Source organism: Tigriopus californicus, chromosome 10 (assembly GCF_007210705.1).
Source record: "Tigriopus californicus strain San Diego chromosome 10, Tcal_SD_v2.1, whole genome shotgun sequence".
NCBI classification, from domain to species: Eukaryota; Metazoa; Arthropoda; class Copepoda; order Harpacticoida; family Harpacticidae; genus Tigriopus; species Tigriopus californicus.
The window spans coordinates 11,072,869-11,083,907 of record NC_081449.1 but is presented as its reverse complement, the minus strand read 5'-3'; the positions used below and the strand labels follow the sequence as shown (position 1 = coordinate 11,083,907).

The following is an 11,039-nucleotide window of genomic DNA, read 5'->3' as shown; positions in this document are numbered from 1 at the left end:
TGCCACTTTGAACGGAAAATGGTTCAACGGCGATCGACAAAAGGGCGCGCATTTCAAAATTGAGAATAACCAGCTCGTTGACAAAAGACTCATAGTGGCCCATAGATGTAGATGTTCTGTACTGAGACCTTCATGGCAATTTATTTCCTCCCACATTATAAAAATCCACAAAGAAACAAGTGCAAACAAAAGAATGATTCCACCAATGCCAATAGAGATATATTTTTGAGCCAAAGTCGATCACACTTTCGAATTATGGAGGCCAAAAGTGTGGTATCCAGCAAGGGCAGGATTTAAATTTGTACTTTTCAAGGGATTGAGCCATCTATGGGCCACTAGGAAAAACCCAAAAGTGGCCGTTTTTAGAACTAGATTATTGGCCACATTGAATACAGTTACGAAGAGTACCAGTTTCAAGTCCAAAGAGACAAGCCAAGCAAATGCTTAAGATAGTTAAGCAGCCCAAAAACGAATGATAACTGCTTTCCGTTTTTGCCCAATGCCAACGGACTTTTCTTTTTGAAGTATGAAAAATCCATTTCTTCTTCTATTTATGTCTCAAAGTTACAAAGATATCACAATAACCTGGCTGCGGAGGCGCTTTAAGATGTGAATAAAGGCGACATACCCTCATAAAAGCCGTGACCGAATGTGAAACCAGTGAGATCTCATTTTCTTTTAGAGTACTTATAGAGCACACGTAAAGAAGCCATGGGCACGCAAAAAAATGAGACAACATCCGGATTGCAGTTTGACAATAAAGAAAAATTGAGAGTATATCAACCTAATTAGCTCATCTCAACCCAACCAACCAATTCCATCTTAAAGCCAACACATTCATATCAAAACCCAGTGCAGGTGGATATTCATAGATATTCTCTCGAAACATCCGGCATCTCTGTGCTAGTACTGATCTATGATCAACCCGAGCCGAAAATGCAATTCATCTCCCCCCTGCCCAACCAGCCTCTATCCCATGAAGCCTGGTGGGGAAGTCAGCTGTATTGCCTCAATCTCTCTGTCTTTCCTTCAGTCACAACAATTGAGGTTACTGGCAAATCCGCTTCTAACCGTGTATTAAATTCTCAAACTGCGATGGAGGTCGTGGTCGAAAAGGTAAAAGATTCACACCCTGGCTGGCGGAGGCGGCCATGTTCACTGAGCCATGTTTTTTTATAGCCTGTTTCGAGTCCAGTCGCGACTTTGCCCGTGGCCAACGTGGCCTCGTCGTCGACCGAAGATCCGGATTTAGAAGATTTGTACACTCGTTTTAAGCAGCTTCAGCAACAATTGGAGTTCTTGAAGGTGCAAGAAGAGTACATCAAGGATGAGACGCGCAATCTCAAGAAGGAGTACTTGCACGCCCAAGAGGAGGTTAAACGGATTCAATCCGTGCCCTTGGTCATCGGACAGTTTCTGGAAGCCGTGGATCAAAACACCGGCATCGTGGGATCCACCACTGGATCCAACTATTACGTCCGAATTCTTTCCACCTTGGACCGAGAATTGCTGAAACCCTCGGCTTCGGTGGCGTTGCACAAGCACTCGAATGCTTTGGTCGACGTTTTGCCCCCGGAGGCCGATTCCTCTATCTCCATGTTGCAGGTGAGTGTCCGGATGACGAAATGGCGTTGGAAGTTGGAAATCAGAAGTTCAGACCTTGTTATTCTTTATGCGTGTAGCCCGATGAGAAACCCGACGTGGGATATTCGGACATTGGAGGCATGGACATGCAAAAGCAAGAGATGAAGGAGGCTGTGGAGTTGCCACTCACGCACTTTGATCTGTATAAGCAGATCGGTATTGATCCACCTCGAGGCGTGCTCATGTATGGGCCGCCCGGATGTGGGAAAACCATGTTGGCTAAGGCTGTGGCTCATCATACGACGGCCTCATTCATTCGGGTGGTGGGATCCGAGTTCGTGCAGAAATACTTGGGCGAAGGACCCCGGATGGTCCGCGACGTTTTCCGATTGGCCAAGGAAAATTCCCCCGCCATCATTTTCATTGACGAGATCGACGCGATTGCCACGAAGAGGTTCGACGCTCAAACCGGAGCGGATCGGGAAGTTCAGCGAATCTTGCTGGAGCTCTTGAATCAGATGGACGGTTTCGACCAAACCACCAACGTTAAGGTCATTATGGCCACCAACCGTCAGGACACGTTGGATCCGGCTCTGTTGCGTCCAGGACGTTTGGATCGAAAGATTGAATTTCCCCTACCGGATCGGTGAGCTTAATCATAATAATGGGCCACAAATGCAATGTGAAGAGCGGAAGGTTGTCTAATGTGTAGATAGTAGACATGACGGAGAAAATGGTTCTTGATTGGGCTTCTAATTTAATGCATGTCTTTATTGGTTTTAGCCGTCAAAAGCGGTTGATCTTTTCTACGATCACTTCCAAAATGAATTTATCCGACGAAGTGGATCTGGAAGACTACGTGGCTCGCCCTGACAAGATTTCTGGAGCTGACATCAACGCCATTTGCCAAGAGGCCGGCATGCAGGCAGTGCGAGAGAATCGGTACATCGTTCTGCCCAAAGACTTTGAAAAGGGATACAAGAATAACATTAAAAAGGACGAGACGGAACACGAGTTCTACAAATGAGAAGACTCCTTTTAATGTCCATTGTTTGAATGATTAATACAAAAATTGCCCCCTACTTGAATGATTAATACAAAAATTGCCCCCTACTCGACTCATTATGCGATTCCATTTGATTAGTTTTCCATATTGGAGTGTCACTTTTATGACCACCCTAGTATAAGACTTAATAGCGATGGAATTAGATACTGTAACAATTGCTCATCTTATGCATAGATTTTTCTTGTTTTTCTCAATGCGAAGCATCTATCTAGCCACAAGTACATATCCATGGCGTGTTGTTTAAAGTCTACGTCGCCTTGTTCTATTTTCAGGGTGTCCAGCAATTGTAGCCACAATTCAACTCCAAAAGTCCGATGTCTTTGGACAACTCTTTTTTTTTTAATGAACTCCATCCCTAGTAATGCATTCATTATTCTCGGTCAGTCAACTAGGATCACATGGTCTGGTTCCAAAGCCTTCAAACTTCATTCTTATTGACTCAATTGTTCTTCGAAAAGTCCGTCCACCCCGGTCCCATTTACCTCGTTTCCGAGCCACAGCCCGCCCTCCAGCCCATCAGCCAAAGGCAAATAGGCCATCCCCATCAGCTGGCCTATTCATGGACACGCGCTCGCTCCCTCTGGCGAGTCGATGCCCTTCTTTGGCCAAGTAGCCTCACTGGAAGAAGATTGCTAGGGTGGGCTTCCTTGGCCTGATAAAGGAGGAGGTGGGCTAATTTGCCGGCGCGCTTTGATGAGGGAAACGGCGACAAGCTGGTCGAGCAGCCGGTCCAGCGCGGCTCAAGATCAGCATTCAGCGACAAACGACGAAAAGAACACAGAAGGAGAGGGACATTCAAGGAAGTAGGACCCTATTCGGATGAGTTCCAAGAGTTTCAATGTGGACGACTCCTTTATGATCCAACCCAGAGCCAACCCCATTATTCACTAGATAGGACTCGTCGCCAACCATTCAGTCCGTCCAATAGACGGATCCTCATTGCGGGTGACCGAATTGAACGCCCCATTTTCCTGCAGAGGTCGCTATCTTTGTTATTGTTGTGATTGGGCCCGGGCTCGGAAAATGCCGCATTTTTATGGCCACCGCGAGCCTCCGCTTGATGTTCAAGCCAATGCCGCCGTGAGCGGTCCGCCCAAAGTTCAGCGTGCCCAGTGTGACACTTATCCCGAGGCCTTGGGCCCGCTACCAACGGCCGCACCCCAACGGAACGCCAATCTAGTTCGTCCATCAATGGGACGAGACAAATAGACGGAGAATCTGATTCGATCCTGGTCGCCCTTGGACCGCCCAACGCCGCGATTACCACCCGCTCAGTCCAGTGGTGGGCATCCAAGTCGTGGTGGTAGCGCCGCCTCACAGCGCGGGTCCCGACCACGGCCAAGGCCACGTGGAACCGGGCACGGTCAAAAGGCGGGGGGCTTTCAGAGCATGGACCATAGTTTAGGGGGCAGTGTTGTGGTCTCGAGCGGTGCGTTAGTGATGGGTGTGACGGGTATGACGGGCAGCGGGCTGGGCAGTGGCCATGGGGGCGGAGCGGGCGTCAAGAAGGGCGGTTCGCCCAGCGCTCCCCGCTTATTCATGACGAGTGTGATCGAGTCGCGCGATGACCTGGAAGAACGCCACGATCGCTGCTTCGCCTTGGTTCAAGCCTTGGTGACCGACAAGACTGAGAAGGAGTCGAACGACGCCTTGGCGGGCGCCGTGTCCAAAGACCCCAAAACCCACGAGGACATCTGCCTGGGCCTGATGATCGGGGTGTTGAGCGACGCCGAGAGTGCGCCCCGATATTTCCGGGATTTGACCTTAGTGGCCCGGGATGGCCTCATTGCCGTGTACACCCATTTGACGCATTTGGTTTTGGAAAAGTATCCAAAGTTGTTTCCGGCCGCTAAACAGCAATTGCTGTGGCTCACCCGCGAGATGATTAAGAGCTCAGTCACGGGAATGGAGAACATCGTGTGGAATCTCATGCGGCAAATTGCGGGCGGCGATGTGTCCCGTCCCAATTTGTGGCTGGCCGACCAGCTCTTGGATATCTTTGTCGAGCACCGGGCTTGGTTGGAAAAGTTTCCGTTCCTGCTGGCCTCGGTCGTGTACACCTACCTCCGGGTCATCGAAGACCACTTCCATGTGGACAAACTCCGCGAAAAAGAGGTCAAGTTCGTCATCAGCCTGATCCGCGAACGCTTCACCGACGTTATGGTGATTGGCCGGGATCTGGTGCGCGTGCTCCAGTACGTGGCCAAAATCCCCGAATTCCAAGATCTCTGGCAAGACATGATCCACCATCCGCGGACATTGTCACCCAGTTTTACGGGCATTACTCAGCTCATGCATACGCGGACCTCGCGCCGATTCCTTCAGTCCCGCATCACACCGGAAATGGAGAAAAAACTCGTATTCTTCACGTCCCAGGTAAGCGTTCGTTCGTTGTGATGAAAATGATGGAGACCCTATAATAAGTGCAAAGTATGTATTAGCTTATCCTGCTTTCAATTTTGTTCAGGTGCGCTTCGGCACTCATAAGCGCTATCAAGACTGGTTTCAGCGACAGTATTTGTCCACCCCTGAGTCCCAGTCGCTACGCTGTGATCTAATCCGATTCATCGTGGGCGTCATTCATCCCACCAATGAGCTCTTGGGCTCGGACATCATCCCCCGTTGGGCCATCATCGGATGGCTTCTGACCACGTGCACCATTCAGGTGGCCTCGAGTAACGCCAAGCTGGCGCTTTTCTACGATTGGCTCTTCTTCGTCCCCGATAAGGACAATATCATGAATATTGAGCCTGCCATTCTGGTCATGCAGCACTCGATGCGGCATCATCCAAATATCACCGCCACCCTCCTGGACTTTCTCTGTCGCATCATAGTGAACTTTCATCCCAAGGAGCAAGAAAAGGTGCGCTCCGGCATTTACAACTCGCTCAACACAATCGTGGAGAAACGGGTGGTGAGCTCGCTCTCGCCTCTCTTTGACAATTCACGGCTTGACAAAGAGCTTCGAGCGCTCATTCGAGAGCGATTCGCGCCCTTCTTTCCTAAAGAGTCGGCCGAGCCCCTACCTCAAGTCGATCGGGACGAGGACGCGGATGGAAGTGCACGATTCAGTGACGAAGACGATGAAGAGAACGCCCACTCGAAGGGGGGATCGACAAGCCACAATGCCACCCCCAATTCCAATGCTGTGAAATCCAGTGGTCAAGGCCACTCCTCATCACCCTCATCGCCGAACAAAAAGAACCACACTGGTCGGAGACAAAGTTCGGGGGATGAGAGTGAAAGTGGTAATGGCTCGGACGAACTCCCCGTTGAGGAGTTAGATGACGATATCAAGGAGACGTTAAAGGAGTTGAAGGCTGAAACCGAGTGTGAGAAACGTTGCGAGCTAATCGATAACTTGGTCAAGACAGTGATATCCGAACAGTTGGACTTTGAGCAGTGTAGTGCATTGGCCTCGCAACTCACCGATGTCATTCCCGAGGAATTCGAAGGGCGGATCTTCCCTGAAAATCCCACACTCGAAAACATTGAAGACTCGATAGGTCGGCCGTTGTTCGTGCTCTTTCGCTCCCTATGCGAAATGTCGGACTCGGACCAACGCACAATTCTTCTCCAGATCCTGGCCGAACTATATACGCTCCAACTCCGCATTGGTTACTATCTGCTGTATTTTTTGAGCGCCGACAAGGCCCATCCGAGGAGTGCCAAGGAAAAGGCGAGTATATACAAAGACCTCTGTGAGGCCATTGATGAGAAATTCAGTTTGGACATTTGCTTGGTGAATGATATGCGCCAATGCCAGGAGGATGACGTCAACCTGTTTGTGTACCTCGTACCTGAAATCTTCACCAACTTCCCCAAGCACTCTGTGGGAAACGTGAACCTTCTATACTTAGTGGTCGCATGTGTGGATGGGAGACAGGTGCAGACCCTCGTGTGTCACATCATCGCCAAAGACTTCGTCATGTTCAAAAAGGATAGCTTCCCGGCCATTCTGCAGACAAGTCTTACATGGGAGACTTTCGAACAATACGCTTTGTGGCAACTCACCGCAGCACACGACCTCCCCATTGATTGCGTATTGCCTCTTGTTCCCAAACTGTCCTTTTCTCAACACTCCGAAGCTCTTACTTCCGTCCTCCTTCTGCTCAAACAAGAGCGACCCACCAACGACCTCTTAAAACATCTCCTTACGCGCGAGGCCGAGACTGGCGACCGCTTTGTGAGTGCAGCTCTCATCTATTGGATGCACGAATACGACGATAAACTCGGGGACATTATATCCAACCATTTATCAAAACAATCCTCGGCCGGGCCGGGAAAGCGAAAACGGAACCAGCCCTCTGCCCTGAAGAACGGTGCCCTCTCACATTCGGCCGAGCTGTGCTTGCACCATTTGGATGATCTCCGTCAGATTTGTAAACAGTACGAGTTCTTCAATCTCCAAAGTATCCAATCCGCCCTCCACCAGGCCAAGCAGGCGTGCACCGACACTCAGAAGAAGAAGTTCATGGACCTCTTTGCTATGGTGGACTCGGATAGCGAGCCCGATGAGCCCAGTAGTAATAACAAACGGAGAAAAGATTCCAAGTCGACGTCAAATTCAGTCAGTAAAAGCCCGGGCAAGGGCAAACAGCCCAAAAACAACGTGAGCGCCACCAAAGTCTCGGAGAGCTCGGACGAGTCGAGCGAGGGCTCCGAGGAGAACGAGAAACCCTCGTCTCGGGGATCCGCAGGAAAGCAACAACGTGGGGGAGGAGGGGGTGGGCGTGTGACTAGTGGCAACACGAACAATAAGCGTAAAAGAGCCAAAAAGGTGTCTTCGTACAAAATCTCAACCGATGAAACCAGTGAGGACGAGGAAGTGCTGGCCAAGAAGGTGCCCAAAAAGAAGAAGAAAGTGTCGCCTCCGTCGGATAGCGATTGATTTGTTAGCGCAACACACACTGGGTTAGAAACCGCCTTCATGTTATTCCACCGTTTCAGCAACCACTTCTTCATGTACTATTCCCTACCTGCAGCCTTTTATTTCTCACGTCTTTTCCAAATGAGCTTTGGACCATTCTGAAGAGTGAATAACCGTTGTGTGCTGCCGACGCAAAAACAAAATCGACGTGGATACATATTCATATGCATCGCCACGTAATGGGTTAAAAGGACACGTACACAACAAAATGTCTCGTAAACGGGAATCAACAGAAATATATTTGTAAGAATGGATTCACGTGGCATTACATCAATCACACCATTGTCGCAAAACAGTGCCGTTAAAGGTGGCTTAGTTGTATCTGGACGCAAAGGTCGTGCATGTCGTTCAAGCTGTCCTCGAGGGCCTCGTAAAATTTATCAGCACTCGTTTCTGGGCACGATTTCATAGCACTGAGTCCGAGAAGGAAATCGTGATCTCTGAGGCTATAACAACAGCCGTAACCATTCATTACCAACGGACCGAAGGCCAGGAATGACTCTGATTTAGCAGACACCTAAGGGACAAGAAGGAAACGAAGAGGGATCCGAATTGTCGGATATTTTCTAGATTACAATCCTAGGATCTCACCTGGCTGGAGGAAATTCTGTGGTAGGTTGACCTTTTATAACCTGGATCATTGAAAATTTCCGGAACTTCCAAGCCATGTTCAAGGGCAATCAATTTGAGCCCCAACAGATGCCGGTCGAATCCATTTCCAGACACAACCTAAATCGCCATGAAATGTGAAAACCTCCTTTTGTGTCCATTCTTTGGTTGGACTTACCATCTTGGCAAAGTTACTGTGCCCTTTCAGGGCGTTGGCCATGCTTTGGAACTTATTTTGGGTTGAGACTGAATTGTTCAGCATATCCTGGGCAAAACGCACGGATTCCACTGAACAAGATCGAATGATATCTGTTCGTCCCCGGTGGAAGATGCGCAGACCTCCAGATTCGTATTGACCACCGGGCGTCTTGTGAAGGCGATAGAAGGCATATTGCAGGGCCATCTGCATGAACGAGTCCGGACTAAACTTTTGCCGTTTTATAAAAGATTTACCAAACCCCTTAAAATGCATAGCTCGAAGGTCCAAGTCTTCGGACAAGCTATTCAATGGAAGCAAGGAGAGAGTAAAATGAGATACCTCTTTTGCTCGCTTTCTCTGGAAAAGCATGCACTTACCTGTATAAATTATTATGAGCCAACGTGATGTTGTCTCGCACTTGGTCCACATCACGGAATGGTAGAAACTCCGGACAGTCAAATCGATTACCTTTGGAAGGTGGTCCAAATTTTGTTCCCCCATTCCTGATTTTTTTCGATAAGATTAAAGCATTCAAGCAAGTGGGTACAAATCAATTCAAGGAGCTCAACTTACACACATCGGAGGGTGTGATCAATGACGGTCATCAAGGCAACACCTTCGGCGGTAGAATGCTCGTAACACATTCCACATGAGCCATCTGAACCGATGAACACCTGAGACATGAAGTTCTCCGAGCAATGCTCGCTTGTCTTACGAATTAAGGCCAGAAATGGTCAGGCGTTACCTGCATGGTCTTGTCAAACCACCGATTCGCGGCATGTCCGTTGGGACCAAGGCCGTGGATGGCTTGGGCAGCCGTCTTGGTCTTTTGGTCCGGATAGGTATTGCCGTTTTGATTTGAGGGCTCTTGATCTAGGTTCAAAGTGAAGAGCGACGTTTCAATGGCCTTGAGCGTATTCTCGTTGCCGGGTAAGAGCTTTTCATAAGCTTGGAACCAATTATCGCGATTGTCGGAGGTGAGCAATCCGACGGCTGGACCTCGACCCTTTTCACGGGAGTCCTTGACACAATGAAGCAATGATCCGAAAATTTGGGGCTCGCTGAGCAAGTGGCCTTCATCATCGTACAACGAAACTCGATAGAACTACAGAAAATGGAAAATCATTGATAAAAAAAGGTGTTTTGGGGAATGGGCCAGGGGACTCTTACGTTATTGTGGTGAATCACCACCATATGTTTGGAGTTGGGATTGAGGCTCAAGTAGTCCTTGGTTTTTCCCGGCATACGGGTGGTTCCATATACCATGTAATATTGCTCCATATCCATAGGATCTTGACCCATCATTTCCACGGGCAAGCATTGTCTACAAATGTAGGCATCAATCATGAAAACTTTCAGAATTTCCGTCAGGCCAAATATACTCGTACTTGTCCAACATGAGTTTGAAATCCAAAAGGCCAGCCACCACTTTAGCCGCGTACTCCAACTGATCCGTTTCTCCGGCAAATTGCTGTTCAGGCCAGACAAAACCCGGGCTCGACCAAACCACCACCGTGCCGCGGGAGCCTAAATAGGCGCAATCTAGCCACCAATCCGCGAACTAAATTGCCCAGAACAATTTGAAGCGGGCCATACATGGTTACTCCATACTAACCCTCCATTACCCAATTATTCGTAGTTTGAGCCTTGGCCTCGAGCAATGCCTGGAGACGTTCACCGTAGCCCCCGGGTTGACCAAATTGGGCCACGGTCCTTTGGCTAGTGGTCCATTCATCTTGGGACAGGAATGGGCGAATGGTCTTTTGGTATCGGCTCAAGGTCTGGGCCAAAGGAGCCACGGGCCACTTCTTCAAATCCTTTTGTCGACTCAAAGAAGTGCCTTCGGGCGTGCCATACGCGGTCAGGTAACGCGATTGAAGGGGCCAACGCCCATGGCGGGGGAATAAAGTCGATCGGGACAACCTGGGCTGCAATAAAGCAACAGAATGGACCTCACTCATGATCATGATATGGCTGAACATGAACAATGCAGTGCGAACTTTGATCATTTCGATAAGACCAGAGATTAGAGGCTCGATGCCTACTTGGGTTATCCCGTGGTTCTATGATCTTGGCTACTCAGTCAAACAAACGCCCGTTGTCTCTTACCAATCTCATGATGGGCGATAGGGTCAATCCAATCTGGGCCATGATTTCATATGAGATGACATGGGGACTCACTTTGACACACTTGTTCTTCTGGCTCGATGTTGAAAGGCCTAGGGACGGACGGCTTGAATAGTTTGTCACTCAGTCGTGGCTACATACATCCGTACACTTGTATCGACGGCATTCGCTCGCTCACTCGCTCCCCTCTTAGCTGGGCCCTTGCCGAACGCCATTAATGCATGCAGGGTCGGTTAGCTGGATGGAGGACTTGCAAGTGGACAGTGTCACAGTAACCAGTCTCTCCCAAAAATTGAGGCTCAAATGAGCGCTACCCTTGAAATAGGCAGAGAAAGAGAGATGAATGGCCGTTAGGCATAAAAGAGTTGCCTATTGTGCTTATTTGATGAGCAAAAAAGTGTTTCATGCCATGCTTAGGCGGTGGCTGGACCATTTGGAGCTGGGATTGCTGATCCCATTTTCGCCAGTATTAAAGTAAGCAACTGAACAAGTCACAACACTGTCCAACAGGGCGACCAACACAC

At 49.1% G+C, this 11,039-nt stretch overlaps 3 protein-coding genes across 3 annotated transcripts; 2 read left to right on the top strand and 1 right to left on the bottom strand.

The window, feature by feature from the left end:
* Positions 1–973: 973 nt before the first annotated feature.
* On the top strand, positions 974–2,666 carry LOC131889350 (26S proteasome regulatory subunit 6B). Its single transcript, XM_059238437.1, has 4 exons — positions 974–1,116; positions 1,180–1,605; positions 1,683–2,230; positions 2,368–2,666. Exons 1-4 carry the CDS (start codon positions 1,096–1,098, stop codon positions 2,609–2,611), a joined length of 1,239 nt encoding a protein of 412 aa, XP_059094420.1. The 5' UTR covers positions 974–1,095; the 3' UTR covers positions 2,612–2,666.
* A 742-nt stretch (positions 2,667–3,408) lies between these two features.
* On the top strand, positions 3,409–7,834 carry LOC131889341 (integrator complex subunit 3-like). Its single transcript, XM_059238427.1, has 2 exons — positions 3,409–5,026; positions 5,118–7,834. Exons 1-2 carry the CDS (start codon positions 4,040–4,042, stop codon positions 7,539–7,541), a joined length of 3,411 nt encoding a protein of 1,136 aa, XP_059094410.1. The 5' UTR covers positions 3,409–4,039; the 3' UTR covers positions 7,542–7,834.
* Positions 7,794–10,805, bottom strand: LOC131889346 (carnitine O-acetyltransferase-like). Its single transcript, XM_059238434.1, has 10 exons — positions 10,498–10,805; positions 10,014–10,316; positions 9,777–9,949; positions 9,559–9,712; positions 9,134–9,493; positions 8,962–9,062; positions 8,766–8,891; positions 8,368–8,689; positions 8,172–8,309; positions 7,794–8,097 (listed from the first exon to the last, which is right to left on the bottom strand). The coding sequence occupies exons 1-10, from the start codon at positions 10,537–10,539 to the stop codon at positions 7,882–7,884; spliced, it is 1,935 nt and encodes a 644-aa protein (XP_059094417.1). The 5' UTR covers positions 10,540–10,805; the 3' UTR covers positions 7,794–7,881.
* Between the last annotated feature and the right edge of the window lie 234 nt (positions 10,806–11,039).